The sequence below is a fragment of the Hyperolius riggenbachi genome, chromosome 12 (assembly GCF_040937935.1).
Source record: "Hyperolius riggenbachi isolate aHypRig1 chromosome 12, aHypRig1.pri, whole genome shotgun sequence".
NCBI classification, from domain to species: domain Eukaryota; kingdom Metazoa; phylum Chordata; class Amphibia; order Anura; family Hyperoliidae; genus Hyperolius; species Hyperolius riggenbachi.
In genome coordinates this window covers 76,195,202-76,213,288 of record NC_090657.1, presented here as the reverse complement: position 1 = coordinate 76,213,288, position 18,087 = coordinate 76,195,202, and the positions used below count along the sequence as shown (strand labels likewise).

Genomic DNA, 18,087 nt, shown 5'->3' with positions numbered 1-18,087 from the left:
AGCATTCACCAGACAATCGTAACGTGGGCAGTGTTCACCAGAAAATCGTAATGTGGGCCAGAAAATCGCAATGTGGGCAGCAGTCACCAGAAAATCGCCATGTGGGCAGCAGTCACCAGAAAATTGCAATGTGGGCATCAGTCACCAGAAAATCCTAATGTGGGCAGCAGTCACCAGAATATCGTAATGTGGGCAGCAGTCACCAGAAAATCCTAATGTGGGCAGCAGTCACCAGAAAATCCTAATGTGGGCAGCAGTCAGTCACCAGAATGTCGTAATGTGGGCAGCAGACACCAGAAAGTCGTAATGTGGGCAGCAGACACCAGAAAATCCTAATGTGGGCAGCAGTCACCAGAAAATCGCAATGTGGGCAGCAGTCACCAGAAAATCGCAATGTGGGCAGCAGTCACCAGAAAATCCTAATGTGGGCAGCATACACCAGAAAATCGTAATGTGGGCAGCAGACACCAGAAAATCGTAATGTGGGCAGCAGACACCTGAAAATCGTAATGTGGGCAGCAGACACCTGAAAATCGTAATGAGGGCAGCAGACACCTGAAAATCGCAATGTGGGCAGCAGTGACCAGAAAATCGCAATGTGGGCAGCAGTGACCAGAAAATCGTAATGTGGGCAGCAGACACCTGAAAATCGCAATGTGGGCAGCAGACACCTGAAAATCGCAATGTGGGCAGCAGACACCTGAAAATCGCAATGTGGGCAGCAGACACCTGAAAATCGTAATGTGGGCAGCAGACACCAGAAAATCGCAATGTGGGCAGCAGACACCAGAAAATCATAATGTGGGCAGCAGACACCTGAAAATCGTAATGTGGGCAGCAGACACCTGAAAATCGTAATGTGGGCAGCAGACACCTGAAAATCGTAATGTGGGCAGCAGACACCAGAAAATCGTAATGTGGGCAGCAGACACCAGAAAATCGCAATGTGGGCAGCAGTGACCAGAAAATCGCAATGTGGGCAGCAGTGACCAGAAAATCGTAATGTGGGCAGCAGACACCAGAAAATCATAATGTGGGCAGCAGGCACCTCGCACCTGAAAATCACAATGTGGGCAGCAGACACCTGAAAATCACAATGTAGGCAGCAGACACCTGAAAATCACAATGTAGGCAGCAGACACTAGAAAAAAAATGCACCTGTGAAAAAAAAACAATTCACTTACCTGACAGAAGTCTTCTCCTCTCCCGGCATCTGGCTCGCAGCTCCCCGAGTCCTCCTGCAGCACATCTCCCGCGCTGACAGGCAGAGTGCAGGGCTACGGCAAGATGGCTGCCGAAGCCCTGTACTAGAGACACAAAGTCTCCAGTGTAGGGCTTCTTCGGCGGCCATCTTGCCGTAGCCCTGCTCTGCCTGCCGGAGACTATGCAGGCTGCTGAAGCGGGGCTGCGGGGAATGAACTGGCGCAGCGTCTATTAGACGCTGCGGCCAGTTGAGCACCTTGCTGGGGGGTCCAGAGCAGCGCTCCCCCCACGGACAGTGAGCGGGCCCCAGAGCAGCCCCGGGCGGCCGGTGCCCCCTGCGGCTGAGAGAGTCGCATCCCCGGTAGGTAGGCCGGTGGTGACAGCCTTTCCTCCTCCGGGCCCCTGACTTGCTAGGGGCCCCCCTGCAACTGCAGGGGCTGCAGGGTCTATTCCTACGCCCCTGACAAGTATGCTGGCTGGCCCAGCTGTTACTTCTCCCTTACCTGTCATAGGTAGCTACAGGTGTCCCTTAGTATTAAATAGCTAAAGGTGGCCCCTACTGAAGGGAGATCGCTTATAATCAACTCAGGACTGCATAAGGAAGGAGGGGGACACTAGGGGAGGGGATTGAGCCACCTTTCCAACATCAGGTGCCTACAGTGCCTAATGGTAAATCTGGCACTGGCCTTCAGCGGCCTTACTTGAACTGATCCTGGACATTACATAAGGCCAACAGGAGCCACCAACTGCGGCCAACTCATACAAATGAAGCCATGGCCTGTAGAAGTTCTGCAGCCCTCAAACTATGCACTTTTGGTGCATTTCTTCATCCAACTGAATCACTTTAGGGCTGTAAATCTTATCCAGGACTCACGGCTACAATGGCCTCCAGAGCTCTCCCAATAACCAGCTGATCTCTTCAATATTTTTTATACCGAATGCATCATATCTCATTGCACGGCATTGAAGCACTGCATAGGGGATGCAGAGGCCACACGCATCCGAACTACATCTCCCACAATCTCTTGCATTGCCTACTGCTCGTACCAAGTGACAGTTCCGAGCCATTGAGCAGGCATCTGGTATGAGCTGTAGGTGATGCAAGCGATTGTGGGGGCTGTAGTCTGGACGTGGGTGGCCTCTGCATCATCAACGCAGCGTTTCAGTGCCGTGCAGCCAGCCACACATGCAGGGGTCACGAGAGCAGCTGGGGGAGACCACCTGGAGTTCTTGTGGCATAAGTGGGCCCATCAGCTTTCAGGGGCCCTGGGACAATTGCCCCCTTTGCGCTGGCCCTGACTACAGGTGTCCGTGGCAGATTTTGCTGGACCATATCAATTGGTATGTATAGAGTGCATGAGGGGGCCCAATGTAAAACTTGCACTGGGGCCCAAGGTTCCTAAGCTACGCTACTGATGACACGCACCGAGGAGCAGTAAGATCTACAGTATCCAGAGTCTTTGCACTACATAGGGGGACGTGTTTCCTCACTTCAGATTCACTTTAAAGTGAATCTGAACTGGGGCTGTAAAACAAAAGCGATCCTCCAAGTCCCCGCAGCCAGCTAGTTTTATAGTCACCGAGCCACTACGCCTGCACAGCCCTGGCTGCGCGTGTCCTCAAACACGCTCATATGCAGGAGGGCCATGGCGACATGAGCTTGATCAAGAATGCGTGGCTTGGCGACCACAAAACTAGCTAGATGGGGGTACCGGAGGATCGGTTTGTCCCGACGCAGGCACAGGACGTCTGCAGCGGTCCAGTGGAAGTCAGAAACAAGAAAAAAACACATATATCCAGGCACATCGCCTCTAGTTAGGACATTAAATAAGTTATCAAGAAAAGGGAGGTGCTGAAGGGGGTGTGGCCAGAAAATTAGCAAAAATCAGTAACCCTTCGCACACTCGCATGCAAATGTTCAAAGAAATGCACTCACAAATTCACTCATCCAGGCACCACTGTTATCCCTACAGCTAAGTTAAAAGCCGGGGTCTTAGTTCACAGAAGAATGCATTCTTATGCTTAGTCACCTACACTGCGCAGAAGTACCCAGGTAAACGTAGGTGTCCTAACGTTGGCCCTGTAACATGCATAGTGCAAACATTCATTGCATCAAACCTATTTAGGGATTAGGAGCACACATCCTGACGTGCTCCAGAGCCGGTGTAGTGAAAAATTTTGCAACCCATCATATTTTGCAACTTGCCATAGAGGACAGTGTATGACTGTGTAGGCGTGGCTCCTCTCTGTTAACACGCCTGTAATTTTTTGCAACCACAGATCCCATTGAGCTAGAAGGGGGATTGTTCCCTCCAGGGGGGGGTTATTGGTTGAGCAAGAGGGGGGATTGTTCCCTGGGGGGGTTATTGGTTGAGCAAGAGGAGGCATTGTTCCCTCCGGGGGGGGTGTTATTAGTTGAGCAAGAGGAGGGATTGTTCCCTAGGGGGGGGGGGGGGTTATTAGTTGAGCAAGAGGGGGATTGTTCCCTCCAGGGGGGTTATTAGTTGAGCAAGAGGAGGGATTGTTCCCTGGGGGGGGGGGGTTATTAGTTAAGCAAGAGGGGGATTGTTCTCTCCAGGGGGGTTATTAGTTGAGCAAGAGGGAGGATTGTTCCCTCCAGGGGGGGTTATTAGTTGAGCAAGAGGGGAGGGTACTGTGTGAGAATAGGGTTTGGTTGGGTTGCATTTTCTGATACAGATAGGTTAAAGTCAATGGTTAGGTTGCACTTTCTGATAGCTATACCTATAAATAAGTGCAACCGGTTGCAAAATCTGATAAAGTTGCAAAAAATTTCACCACACCCCGGTCCTCCAGCAACCAAGGCTGAGACAACAAAGTGTGCCCCTCCATCCCTCCCACCCCAGCCGTCATACACTGATTACTATTAGACTGAGGTGCCCCAGGGCCCCCAACACCTTAATCTCTAGTTATCTGGCTTGCAGTCACTGTCATGTATCCCCTTTCCTTATTTCTCTCTGCTTCAAACACAATAGGGGAATGATAGCTGAGTGAGTTGTGCACCCCCTCCTAAACTACGCCCTGAGGCTGGAGCCTCTCTTGCCTCTGCCCGGCGTCCTCTCCTGGGACAGATAGTGCATCATAACAATTGCACAAGGGAGCTAACCTAATGTATCCATACGCACCATGCACATACACCAGGTTACTGATTTTTTGTTCAGTGGAAGTCCCAGGTAAGTGAAACTTTTTCTTTCACCCCAGTTACGGATCACTTTAAATTACCTATACAAATCAATAGTAATACAATTACATGACTTTTTTTGATTTGATGTACTTTATAAATATCTAATTTTCCTACTCATTATACACCGTGCAGTATACATGATAATGAATGACTGCAATACAGAAAGTCTTATTTCCCTGCTGCATATAGGGATGGGATCTCCATTAGCAGCACACGGGCCAGGCAGCCACTGGCAGAGGTCACCCAGCACGTCACACACCTCCTGGCAGCCCTGAGATGCCTCAGTCTCTACCACTTTGCGTCCAATCCCACCCACTCCTGCAACAAGTCACTCCCTCGGGGTGACGTCACGCTCCCTCACTATTGACCGGCGGGCCGTACCATTCTGGCAGGGGGTATGGCTGCGCTTCTCGCTTTCTCTTCGCGCCGGACTGAGAGCTCTGTGAAGCGAAGCGTCCCCTGCTGCTGCTCATAGTGGTACAGTCTGGGCCTCGCTGTGTTCTCTCGTTGTTCCCGGGAGCGGAAGGAGCGGAGAGTCCGGTGATTGGTGAGGGGGGCCGGGGGAGAACAGAGCGGGCGCTGGGGTGAGAGTGTGAGCAGCAGTGTGTAATAGGGGGAGGACACTAGGCACCCCCCCTATGTAGCAGCAGTGTGACAGTCCAGCCATTGTGCATCAGGGTGTGGGGACTGCAGCTTATCAGCATCCCCAGCATTGGCTGCCATTGCTGGAGTCATAGGTGACATTGTATAAGTCACCTTGTACCAGCTGCAGATATTCACAATGCTAGTGGGCTTATGCTAAGGTGTGCTTGAAATAGCTTAAATTGAGGCCCTGATCAGTGAGCAATCTGGTTTTGTGTGTCAAACCTAGGGCCCATTCACACAGGCGGCTGGACGCGTACATGGCAAAGGGGCGCAAACTTGGGCGCCCAGAAAACCCAATAGTACATTTACCAATATTCTACTATAACAGTGGAAATGGGGATCGTAAAGTATGGGTCATACATACATACTGATATTCTACTAAAGCTAAACGTAACCGTATTCTCACAATGAACCCGCCCACTCTTGATGTCGACTCACCCTCTCCTCTTTTTTACGGCTAACCTTAACCATACCCTCGTTGCGAATTGCGCTAAAATACCCCCACAAAAAAATTCCGGGTGCTGCCATAGGCACCCATTGAAATATCGCTATTGAGGGAAAATTTGAGAGCCTGTGGCCCAAATTTCCTCTCAATGCCAATATTTCAATGGGTGCATAGGGTGGCGCCCAATTTTTCCGTCACTGACTGGGTCAGCGTTCACTGTGACCTCTAACTGCATTGTCCTGGTGTCATAACATTCTGTGCTTCCCCTCCGATAAACCTGCTGCGCTTGCGCAGGTAATCAGGTTACATATGAAGTAGGAGAGGTTTTGACCACTGTTGCTCGAAACGGAAGGATGTGTCCACTAAGGATGGTTAAAAAAAAAAAAAAAAATCTCCCAACGATGGTAAAAGACAGGGGTACTTATCCGTTAGCTGGGCGCATCCTCTAGGTGGCGACAAAACTCCACCAGAGTTGCATCTTTCCCTACTATCCATGTCGGCCTGGAGGGGGAATAGTAATTAGCGCCACCTGCTGGATGCGCCCGGCTAACGGATAAGTACCAAGACAGGTTATCGTCCATATAGATAGATTGGTTCAGATGATAACCGCTGTTATCTGTTCATACTGAACGACAAGAAATGATGGCTCTATTAAATCTACTTACATGTGGGTTGTTACGCACTTCCTGCTCCTCATTTTCACACTTCCTTTAACGGAAAGTTAAAGGAAGTATGAAAATGAGAAGCAGGAAGTGCGTAACAAGCATTATGCCGTCACTGAATTCAAACGTACTCTGATGTTCGTTCCTCACTAACTGCCAGGAATTGCTTATTGTTAACAATGCTGGTTGAACATTTGTGCGGAGCTTAAGGCGTAAGTAGGGGAAGGTCAGTGTTTGGTGTAGGTAAAAAAAAAAAAGTGTTAGGAGTTTAAAGCAGATGGTTAATGTGAGGGTAAGATTATGGAAGGTGATAGAATAACACAAAGTCCTGATATTCTACTGTGCATAATCTACGATAGTAGAATATCAGTAATGTTACTGATATTCTGTTTTTGGTATTACCCGGCTCCTTATTGCTTTCACCTACTTCTGTCAGGTAGAGGAAACGTTATCATAAAAGGCAGCATTTTCGTACATTACACTGGCTCATTATTAAGTGAGCTACATTTCTGCCTCCGTTCATGCCGTCCTTGCCGTCCTTGAGGAAGCTATTAAAGCAAAACAATTGTGGGGTCTCTGTGGGTGAAGCCACCTGGATGGGTGATGTATGAACTTTACAATGCTGTTTGCTGTCATGAATCTACACACGACTTGCTATTAAATGGTCATGACAAGTAGCTGGTGCCCATGTGAGTGTGTTTTTCTGAGGTTGTCAGGTTATTAAGCTGCGTACTCCCCACCTGACGGGTCCAGTGACGTCTCGTTGACAACAAGCGTTCAGTGACTCCTCTTCCTACTTGCGCCATTACACGACAGACGCGAACAAGAAGTCAAGCGACCACGGTACTTTGGAGTCGTCAGGGATCTTAAAGATCCAAACCGTTTTGACGGTCGTTACGGCATGCATTGGTAAATGTCCTTTGCGTGATCATGCACCTGTACCCACGTTGCGAGATCACAGAAATGACCGCTCGAAAGGAAAATTGCCTGGTGGTACAGGCCTTTACATTGATGCTTGTGATGATTTTCCATATGGAATGATTCGCTTTAGCTTAAATGAATGTGCAAAAACACACATTCATTGAAACATCACTTTGAAAAACAGAAATCTGCTAAATAAACTTATGATATAATGATTTGTATGTGTAGTACAGCTAAGAAATAAAACATTAGGAGCAGAGACATAAGTCTAACATTGTTTCCAGTACAGGAAGGGTTAAAGAGGAACTCCAGTGAAAATAATGTAATAAAAAAGTGCTTCATTTTTACAATAATTATGTTTAAATTATTTAGTCAGTGTTTGCCCATTTGTAAAATCTTTTAAATCCCTGATTTACATTCTGACATTTATTAGGTGGTGACATTTTTACTGTTGGCAGGTGATGTAGCTGCTGCATGCTTTTTTGGCAATTGTAAACAGCTATTTCTCACAATGCGACAAGGTTCACAGACAGGAAACTGCCAGGAGTACCACGGTCCTCAAGAGTTTCTTGTGGGAGGGGTTTCACCACAATATCAGTCATACAGCGCCCCCTGATGGTCTATTTGTGAAAAGGAATAGATTTCTCATGTATCAGCTACTGATTGGGATAAAGTTCAATTGTTAGTCAGAGTTTCAGTTGTTATCTATTCAAAAGAGCCAATGAGCTCCACGACTTTCAAAGTTGCAGAGAGTTCTGTCTTCTGAAGCTTGATATCTCAACTATCAGTCACTGTAGTTTCTTTTTCTCTGCAGAGGACATGTCAATAGTTCACTGGTCTGCTCTGTAAAATCATTTAGGCTGAGTAGTGTGTAAACTGCAAATATTAGAGAATATGTAGCAAAACAAAAGCGAACAGACCGGGCACTGTCCTGTTGTCAGCATTTATTACCAAACTTGCAGCCAAGTATACATCACAGTCCAATGGTATAATACATAAAAGCAGTATCAGGCGACTTGCATCAGGCATGTCTCCAGTGCGTGACTTGTAGAGGGGAGGTACGGTGACCAGGGGAAGAGTGGACGGGCACAACAGCCGCTTCGCACTCTGACAGCGTTTGCTCACGTGCTTTTCCGGGCCTGGGGCGCCGCGCGGACCCGCTGCTCCCTCCGATCTCTTCCTCGCCGTAGGACCCTTGTTCTGCCGTCGCTATGACGGCAGAGCTCTGTGAGCTAGTCAGGAGCCCGTTTCATTGGCTCCTGACCCCATGATCACTGTGAGCCAATCGCATTGGCTCTCATTGATGACATTGGCTGCTGACCAGCTCACAGAGCTCTGCCATCAAAGTCACAGCAGAGCGAGGCAAGTGTGGAAATGGGTGAGCGGCATGACCAGCGGGAGCGTCAGGTCCGTGTGGCGATTCATCAGTAAGTCCCGTTTTCTGGTACCAGCAGTCTTTGATCCTTACTGCTGGGAATACACTATGAGATTTTTCAGCAGATTTACTGTCCGATCGATTTTCCGATCATTTTTCTGATCGATTTCCATTCTTTTCTATGAGAAATCGATCAGAAAAACGATGGAAAATCAGATCGGACCTGTCGGAAACTATCTATCGAACCATCTATTTGCCAAAAAATCTCATGGTGTATTCCAAGCATAAGGGCCAGAGACCCTTCTTTATTTACTTGTGGTATGACGGCCATTGCAAGGGGCACACCTAAGTGGAGTGATCCCATGTATCATGGATATAAGGGTTCTTTACTAATAGTCTATTCGCATAAAGCCATCCCAACCCTCTCTGTGGCTGTATTGATTGTTTTTCTCTGTAGGGTGAAGTCTTGGGGCTCCAGCTGTGAATCCATTTAAAGATGCCTGCAGCTGCCTTTTTGCTGAAGAGAGCCAGTTGTGTAGAAACGTAGGAGAAAGATCTTGGAGCCATATTGGTAACTAAAATATGAACATTTTCCGGCAATCTGGGTCCTTGGTTCTCTTGAATGTTTCATGTCAATATGTCTTTCTGTTCACATTAGCTATAGATCTCAGCACAACGTCCAGCCATGGACCTCTTTAAGTTTCCAGATCCAGGAGACAGTCCAGTGCGAGCTCGGTTTCCTGTGGAGCTGGAAATGGACGGAGATGAAGACTCTGGCATCGAAGATGAACCCAGAGCAGAAGAGAGTGACTCCACCATTTTTGTTGCCTTTAAAGGGGATATTCAAGACCAGGACTTGCAGCAGAAACTGGAGAGGATAATGTATGGAGTGCCTGAGCTTATTAACATGGGTAAGCCTTAGCATATTCTTAATACACAGATGCATAAATAATTATAGCCCAAGTTAAAGTGCATCTGAACTCAGGACTTCCTCTCTGCTCTAAAATATAAGCAACCACATCATTCCCTTTACAGAAGAACATTTCCTTGTTACAACTTATAGAGCTCATTCATATATGCTGCAGTTTGGTTATTTCCTGGTTTGCTGGAAGCACAAAAAGGGTTAAACTCCTGTGTTTACATATTAACTCTCAACTTGACAGAGTCTGCAGACAAGTGATGGCTCAAATTGCACTAGCTCATTACTTGTTGAGAAGGGTGAAATAGACAGGTAGTTGTCTATAAACACATGCAGGGTGGATTTCTCTGTGTTCTCCTTCTCCTTCTCTCCTGTGCATCCATGGTTATAATTACTATGTAATTCCCAGCAGAGTTGATTGCCACCTAAACTACATTGACTGCCACCTAGAGTCGGGAAGGAATTTTTTCCCCCTTAAACCTCGGGATCAAAGTGAGATACTTACCTTAAAGAAAACCTGTAATGAGAAAAAGTTCCCCTCGGTGGTACTCATCTTGGGTAGGGGAAGCCTCCGGATTGTATTGAGGCTCCCTCCCGTCCTCCTGTGTCCCACGGTGGCAGTGAAAATCCTCCCGGAATGGCGGGGATGTAAATATTTACCTCCCAGGCTCCAGCGCAGGCGCAGTTTCGGCTCTTCGCTCGGAGATAGGCGGAAATAGCCGATCGCTGTCGGGCCGCTCTACTGCGTAGGTGCAAGTCTACTGCGCCTGCATAGTAGAGCAGACCCGACAGAGATCGTCTATTTTCACCTATCTCCGTGCGGAGAGCCACGACAGCGCCCCCGCTGGAGCCTGGGAAGATAAATTATATCAAGCATTTTTCAGGCTTGTCGAACCAGGATTGCGGGACACTTCGGGGAGCCAGCGCTGGATTGCCTGCAGCTACAGCGGAGGGGGAAGCCTCATTGGGACCATGAGGCTTCCCCCTACCGAGGTGATTAACCCCTCAGGGGACTTTTTTTTGGTACAAGTTCTCTTTAAGAGAGGGAAGCCTCAGGATCCTATTGAGGCTTACCTTGCTGCTCTGATGTCCCTTGTTGCTGAGCGCGGCTCCCCTCCAGATTGGCAATGCCTTATCGCTAATCTTCCTGGGGAGGGGGGGGGGCACTTAGCGACAGGGATTTTTTTGATCAAGGTTGGACGGACTTGGACAGATGTCTTTTTTCTTCAGCCAAGCTATGCAACTATGATTGGTGCATTTTCAAGCACATTTGCATGCAGTGGCGTAACTACAATTGGTGCCCCCCCCAGTGAAAGTTTGGTGCCCCCCCAATGTTCACACCCTTTCCCTTTCCCTTGTCTCCCCTTTGTGCACCTCACGGCCTTGGGGCTCATCTCACAAGGGTCATAAAACAAGTCATTATGCCATCATAATCTTCACACCCATAACAAGTGTAGCCATAAAAACCCCATATCTTAAGTATAATCTCCTGTTTCAGAGGAAGAGAAGGTTAGTAGTTGGGGTCCCGCACAGCTCTGAGCCCCCTTACCTTCCCTCTAGTTACGCACCTGTTTGCATGCAAGATCTGCATAATCCTGCATCAACCTAGAAAGATTTGCATGTCATTGACCATCCCTACTGAAGACTATAGCTGGGATTGGTTGCTACTGAAGTATCTCCATTTGCTTTCTCCAGGCCACAGTGTCCATGTAGGTTTACAAGACATATTTGGTTGACCCATTTTCTTGTCTCACCATTTGCAGAGTCTGACCAGCTGAAGTTACAGAAGTTGGAGCCGTGGAACAGTGTTCGGGTCACATTCAGCATCCCCAGAGAAGCTGCGGAGCGCCTGCGTCTTCTGGCCCAGGGAAATAACCAGCAACTACGGGATCTGGGAATTCTCTCTGTCCAGATAGAAGGTTGGAATACTCACGTTGCAAAGTGAAAAATTATTTAGTCGTACTGCATTGTTGTTAGAGTATTCCACCCTTTCTTGAGAAATAAGTCATCCCAACATTTCAGTGTTACATATTGTTACGGTTTATGTCACATACTTATTCACATTAGTATAAATAGATTCAGATCTTCAACTACTATGTGGTAACTAGGACAGGCATTCTGCCAATCACATCCCAAAAAACCTTGCGCTCCTGTCCTGATGATAACCGACTGCTACAGATGCTGATTTTCCTTTTTCCCAATGCACTGTGCTGCTCCAATCACAATTGGCAAGGGGCAACAAATCTAGAAAAGATGAAGTGCTCCATGGTGCATTATCAGGGGATAATTTTTAATCGCAAATTAAAAGTTCTACTTACAGGAAGTAAAATGACAACTCGCTCATCAGCGGTACAGTCCACCGCTACACAGGCATGCAGGTTTGGCAACAACGCGCTGTGGCCAGTAGCGCGTTCTCCGATGTCCGGGGAAGCCGTCCCGCAGTGGGTGTGGGCGTGGCTGTGGTTTAGCGTGCGTATGGCGTCATTACGCGTTTCGGCGCTCTGCGCCTTCGTCAGATGACGCCCATACGCACTACACGCTATCTTTATCCGTCCCTGCAGCCATTGTCATGGCAACAGGGTGAAACATAATAAATTCAAAAAACTTTATTGAAAAACGAACAATTTATATGCGTACATAAGGAAATCAGTACGCTTTTCTTACAAATACTGCACTTAGAAAAAATGGTAAGAATAATAAAAGAATCTCTTAAAAAGGTTCGAAGTGAGTGGTGATGTAATTCAAAATATATGAATAAATAATAATAATTACATCAATGAATAAAATAAGGGGGGGCACAAGCAGGGGTAAAAATTGGATGATGGGTAAACAAATGGCGCTGGCTCACAGCGCGCTGTAAACATATAAATATAAAAATAAAGACATAAAAGGACATATTGATATAAACCTATGTTTCAAGGTATAAAATGTAAAATATAAGCTAGAGAGCTCTTTACATACAAAATATACACCTAATAGTCCAAAAACAGTCAAAAAAACAGTTAAAAACCGCTGTTATGGATATTACTGAGATACAGTCATTCTCAACAAATCTCTAGAATTTTTATATGTATATAGTACAACAAGGTACCAATTCCTCCTCTAAAGGCAGGAGAGGGTGGATAATATAAAACGATAAAAAACATATATATATGTACATATACACCACCACCATATAGGCAAGTAGTTATATACATATGTAAACCTTCAAGATCCTCTCAATGGGGCTAATGATCGTGAGTGGTGTATATCAGTGATACTTCATGCTTAAGCCATTCCGTTGAGAAGGTAGTTTGCCCCTGGGAGAGGGAAAGGGGGGGGGGGGGTATTGGAAGCAAGTATAGGGAAGGTTAGGTGGGTGGGAGAGGCTGGGTTTTGAACGAGGATTGGGATCTATAAATGGCCCCCGGTGATTATATTTGATTATACAACCACCCGAGGGAACCCTTGTTAAAAGTTACTCCACTGGACTTAGTGGGGAATACATATTGTTTCCAGATGGAGATCCTCATGAATGTGTTCATAGGGGGAGGGGACTGGAAGGGAGGAAAAGATCAAAGGCCATGGGCACTGGGATGTGGCATCTTATAACCTGCTATGGACAATTCTAACTTATGACATACTCACCACCCTCATCTAGTGTGGATTTCTGCTAGGGGGTATCGAGCAGCTGTGGGAAGCAAAGAGAAGGAGCATGTTGTTATTATTCCCATACAAATACACAGTTCCTATAACACCTACTATGATATGTTACAGATATGTTGAGACCTCTAAACTCTCATTCATTCCATTTGTTTTTTTCTGCCAATCACTCAGTTGTTGCAGCTGTGGAAAGCAAGCAACAAGTCCCTGCATTGTACAGCTAAATAATCCTGTAGGAAGTGGAATATAATTACGCTTTCTGTACTGTACTTTCTGTATGGAGTGCAGATTCCACCGTGAAAAAATGATTGCAACTTAGGCTTCCAGTCAATTTTGGAAATCCATAAGTAGGTACAAATGGAAAGGACAAGTGACATTAAAATGTAAAAATCATGACGATTAAAAAAGTTTATTGCAAATTTTGAGCAAGAGTGGATTGGTTCGCAGTAATCATGGGATCAGGAGCCAATGAAATTGGCTTCTGACCGGCATATAGAGCTTTGCTCTCACTGTGACAGCAGGAGCAAGCAGTCTGCAGGGTTGCTAGATCGGTGAGAGCGTCAGGGGCATTGTGATTTCATGGCAGGGAATAGTTGAAATCTGCGCCTTGGCAGCCACAAACGGGGCACAGATTTTAACTAGCTAAATCTGGAAGAGGTTAAAGACATTCACTGTGTACTGTAAGTTTTTGTCTTTTATAGCATACAGCTCTTAAAAAGTTGTAAATTCTGCAGTGCCATTTTCCACTCTTTTTTTATTCCTTCCGACTTTAGTTTTAAAGAGAACCCGAGGTGGGTTTGAAGAATATTATCTGCATACAGAGGCTGGATCTGCCTATACATCCCAGCCTCTGCTGCTATCCCAAACCCCCCTAAGGTCCCCCTGCACTCTGCAATCCCTCATAAATCACAGCCACACTGCTGACAAACAGCTTGTCAGAGCTGGCTGTGTTTATCTCTATAGTGTCAGTCTGCTGCTCTCCCCGCCTCCTGCAGAACTCCAGTCCCCGCCTGCATCCCTTCCCTCCCTGCTGATTGGAGGGAAGGGACGGGGGCAGGCACTGGAGCTATGCAGGAGGCGGGGGAGCGGCTGAGACTGACACTACAGATGTAAACACAGCCTCACAGCACGGCTGTGATTTATGAGGGATTGCAGAGTGCAGGGGGACCTTAGTGGGGTTTGGGATAGCAACAGAGTCTGGGCTGTATAGGCAGATCCAGCCTCTGTTTGCAGATAACATTCTTTAAACACACCTCGGGTTCTCTTTAACCTCAACAGCCTATTAAAAAAATATATATTGTTTTAATAATAGCTGTAAACACCTGTATTATAATCAGGGCTGTGGGGTCGGTAAAAAAATCCAGTGCTGACTTCTCAGTTTATGATTTTCTCCTGCGAAATGCGTACCCAGGGTGAATCTTGGGCAAATAATTTACCAACCATTTCTATGTGCGGACCGTGGAAATAAATCTGACAAGAGCTTGTTAGATTTCTGATAGGGGCCGCACTCCTCTCTATGCAGTATGGCCGTACTGCACCTGCGCAAGTACAGCTGTGTGTGCGCAGTAAGCCGGAGGGAGCAGGTGCGACCATGCTTGCGCTAGTGCATGAAGAGCAGCGTGGATGCAATATTCAGGCCTCTTTCAGACAGGAGGCTGAACTGCACGCTTGCCGAGCAGTTCAGCATCTGGTCTGCCTCCCGCCAGTGCAATTAGGATGCAAGCCGCTGTATCACCAAGCATGTTGTGGGCTGAGGACTGCAACATGGCAAAGGACCGCTACACATTGCGTCTAAGCAAGGCTGCAGCCGCACTCAGAGATGACTCTATGGGGAAGGGGTCGCCTGCCCAGCGTCTATACTGAGCTCCAGCGAGCGCCCAGCAGGTGCAGGAGAGCAACTGACAGGTGGTGAATTCACCACCTGTCCGATGCCTTATGAGGATCCCAGGCAGTCGTAGTGGTTGGGAGGACGACACGGGAAGCCTTCCCTCTTCTTATGCAAGTCTCTCATTCTTTGCCTGAGGTTCATCTCCAGTTCTCTTTGACCTAACCTATAGGTCAAGAAGACTGATTTGTCTAGTATCTGGTCACAACTGACCTCTGTAGGGCTACTTACACAGGCAGCAATTCTTCAAACAGGGAGTCTCATTTAATGTTTGATGTATTTTAGGAGAAGGGGCTATCAACATCGCATTAGCTCAAAATCCTGCACAGGAGGTGAGAATGAACGGGCCCATGGCAGCCAGCAATGCAATGAGAATTGATCCCGGTTTTGCAGTTCAGGGCAGACCAGGTGGGTGTCCTTGTTCACTGTAGCAGAGGCATATTTGAGTGCCTCGCTGAACTATGACATTGGCATTCGTGTATTTTCTTCTGCAGGCCTCATCAGGATGAATAACCCAGCGGCAGCAGGAGCTATGATGTCCCAGGGTCCCCATGTCTCATCTACCATGATGGCTGCTGGTGGTAGCGCTGATCTCCAACCAAGGGCTCCAAGGCCTCCTTCACAGCAAGGTGAACATAAACTTGTGCCCAAATAGCTTCCTGTGTAGAAATTCTGAATTACCAAATGGAGGTTTTGGTTTTTACTAGCTTTTAGTATTTCCCCAAAAATAAGCCTTCCCCCAAAAATAAACCCTAGCTTATATTTCAAGCATGCTTGGAATATAAGCCCTCCCTGAAAATAACGCTATGCTAGTGTATGGGGAGGTTGCGCCTCCCTTGTGGCTGCGTCCCTCTCCTTTCACCTGTAAACGGCTCCAGTATTCTAACATGGTCGGCGCCCTTTGACCCGGTCGCCACACATGCACTGTATGCTGTATCTGCTCTGTGACTGCGCTCCACTCTCGTCCATAATCAGTTTGCTTGTGCGCGCACTGATGTGTCCCCAGCGCACATTGATAATGGTAAGAGGGGAATGCAGTCACGGAGCCGACCCACCATGCAGGGCATATGCGGTGACCAGGTGAAAGGGCTCCTGCTGCAGCTGTTCCATTATCAGGGTCTCCTCCACCAAACTCAGTTCAATTTCCAGAGGCAAACTCTAGGGGGAAAATACCATGTATTGGGCATCTTACACGGGGAGTGATCGAATAGAATTGCCGGAGCATAATTCCTCATTCGGGAGTAATATGGAGCGAGTGGGAGAGAAGCAGGAGAACATAGGTGTGGATGGAAACTTAAAGTACCAAACATCCTCTACTGTAACCAGCTGAAGCATCAGTAAGAGCTTTGAGGGAACTGAGGATACAGCAGCGACAGGTATCATGGCTAAAGCTGGGTATAGAACATAGTCACCTAGCCGTACAGCATAAAGATGTAAATATGATGTTTAGCACCTTCTTAATGATCTCGTAGGAAGGAATATAAATCGCCAAAAGAAGCACCGGCGTATCGTATAGCAGGCAGTGAATAATTATGAATCTGCCTTTTATATCAGTGTCGCTGTGTAACAGTTGAACGTGCACACATTTAGTAATCAACAGTGACACCCAGTGAGAGTGTAAAGTAAACTTAGAGCTATAATGCTATCCATTCCATGGCCATCTCAACGAGTGTGGCAGAGACCCATCGAAGTGGGTCTCCTGCTAGGCAATAATATCCACAACTTTCTTCTGTAAAAAGTTTAAGATTACAGACCGCAGGGTTGGAAAAAGTACCAGGTAAGCAAAAATCAATTCAGTGAAGGTTCCCTTTAAAGGATACCTGTAGCCAATTAAACACAAAAAAGTTACATACTCACCTAAGAAGAGGGAAGGCTTTAGATCCTACAGAGCCTTCTCGATCTCCTTGTTCCCCCGCTGAGCCCCTGCTCAAATTTCTTGCCATCTACATCTTCGGGCCTCCTCGGAAGGCTACGGAAGTAATTCAGTCTCTGCAGTATGGAGCCGCTTGTCTTTGGGAGTGCTTCCAAAGCTTTCAGAGGAGACCAGAAGTCGTCTTCGACATTGAGGTTGGAAACGCTGATCTGAGGGCCAGGTGGTGGAAAGAGGTGGATGCAGAGAGGATCAGCAAGGCTCTAAGGGATCCAGAGCCCTCCACTCTTCTTAGGCGAGTATGTAACTTTTTTTTTTTTTTTTGTAAAGTTTTGGTTTTTTTTTTTAAGTTTTAAGCACTTAATACACTTGAAGCATATCCGTTTGGATGCATTAATAATGGTTGGAAGAGTACTGAGGCATAAAGAAGTTTGTTTCCCATTAGATGCGATGGAGTCTCTTGCATCTGGATTGACGGCACAGCAGCAGAGTCATCCATCCGGTTCTCTAACTCCTCAGATCCATGCAATGCAGGCAGCCATCGGCAACAGGCCAACCAATCCAGCCAACTTTCAGCAGTTTCAGCAACAGACTCGCCTGCCACAACATCAGCAGGCTTCCCAAAACGTTCGTTCTTCTTTTGCGGCTCAAGCACAGGTCCCGGTCCCCCAAGGCTGGAATCAGCTTGCTTCAGGTGTCTTACAGCCTCCGCCAGCCCAAGCCAACATCGGGGCCGTTGCAGCCAATCCGCAGTGGAAGAAATCTGCATTGAGTGCAGGAGGGCCGCTACAGCAACAACAGCAATTCCAACCAAGACCGGCGCTATCAACAGTGCAGACACCTTCCCATCCTCCCCCACCCTACCCTTTTGGTAGCCAACAGGCATCACAAGTTCATTCAAACTTCCCTTCTATGGCCAACTCCAACCAATTCAGCACACCTCCAATGAAACCAATGCAGGGGGGTCCTCCAAGAGTGCTGACCCCACTGCAGCAGCCCCATCTCTCCAAATCACCTGCTTCATCTCCATCATCCTTCCAGCAGAGCTCCCCTGCATCTTCCCCCACAGTGAACCAAACTCAGGCCATGGGACCACGACCAGGGCAAGGCGGCTCTTTGCCGCAGGGCTTCCAACAGCAACCTGTCAGCTCTCCTGGCCGCAGCAGTGTGATGCCACCAGGAAACACTGCAGGAACCTTCATGATGCAGCAGAATTCGGGTCCACAAGGTATTCATACAGGTAGGTGATGCCAAGCAGCAGCTGTAGAAGAAAATTAAAGAGGAACTGTAGTGAAAATAACATAATGTGCAATGTTTG

General features: G+C 47.4%; 1 protein-coding gene across 4 annotated transcripts in view; it reads left to right on the top strand.

Annotated features, from left to right (window-relative positions):
* The first annotated feature begins 4,879 nt into the window (after positions 1-4,879).
* NCOA6 (nuclear receptor coactivator 6) overlaps positions 4,880-18,087 on the top strand; it is a 98,997-nt gene continuing 85,789 nt past the window's right edge. For all 4 annotated transcript variants that reach the window (XR_011025413.1, XR_011025414.1, XM_068264211.1 and 1 more), the window contains exons 1-7: positions 4,880-4,952; positions 8,911-9,024; positions 9,112-9,364; positions 11,136-11,291; positions 15,185-15,307; positions 15,394-15,528; positions 17,215-18,009. Coding sequence is in view for 2 of the 4 variants with exons in the window: in XM_068264211.1 (XP_068120312.1) it covers positions 9,139-9,364; positions 11,136-11,291; positions 15,185-15,307; positions 15,394-15,528; positions 17,215-18,009 (1,435 nt within the window). In the remaining 2 variants the exon portion in view is untranslated. The remainder of the gene's footprint in view (positions 4,953-8,910; positions 9,025-9,111; positions 9,365-11,135; positions 11,292-15,184; positions 15,308-15,393; positions 15,529-17,214; positions 18,010-18,087) is intronic.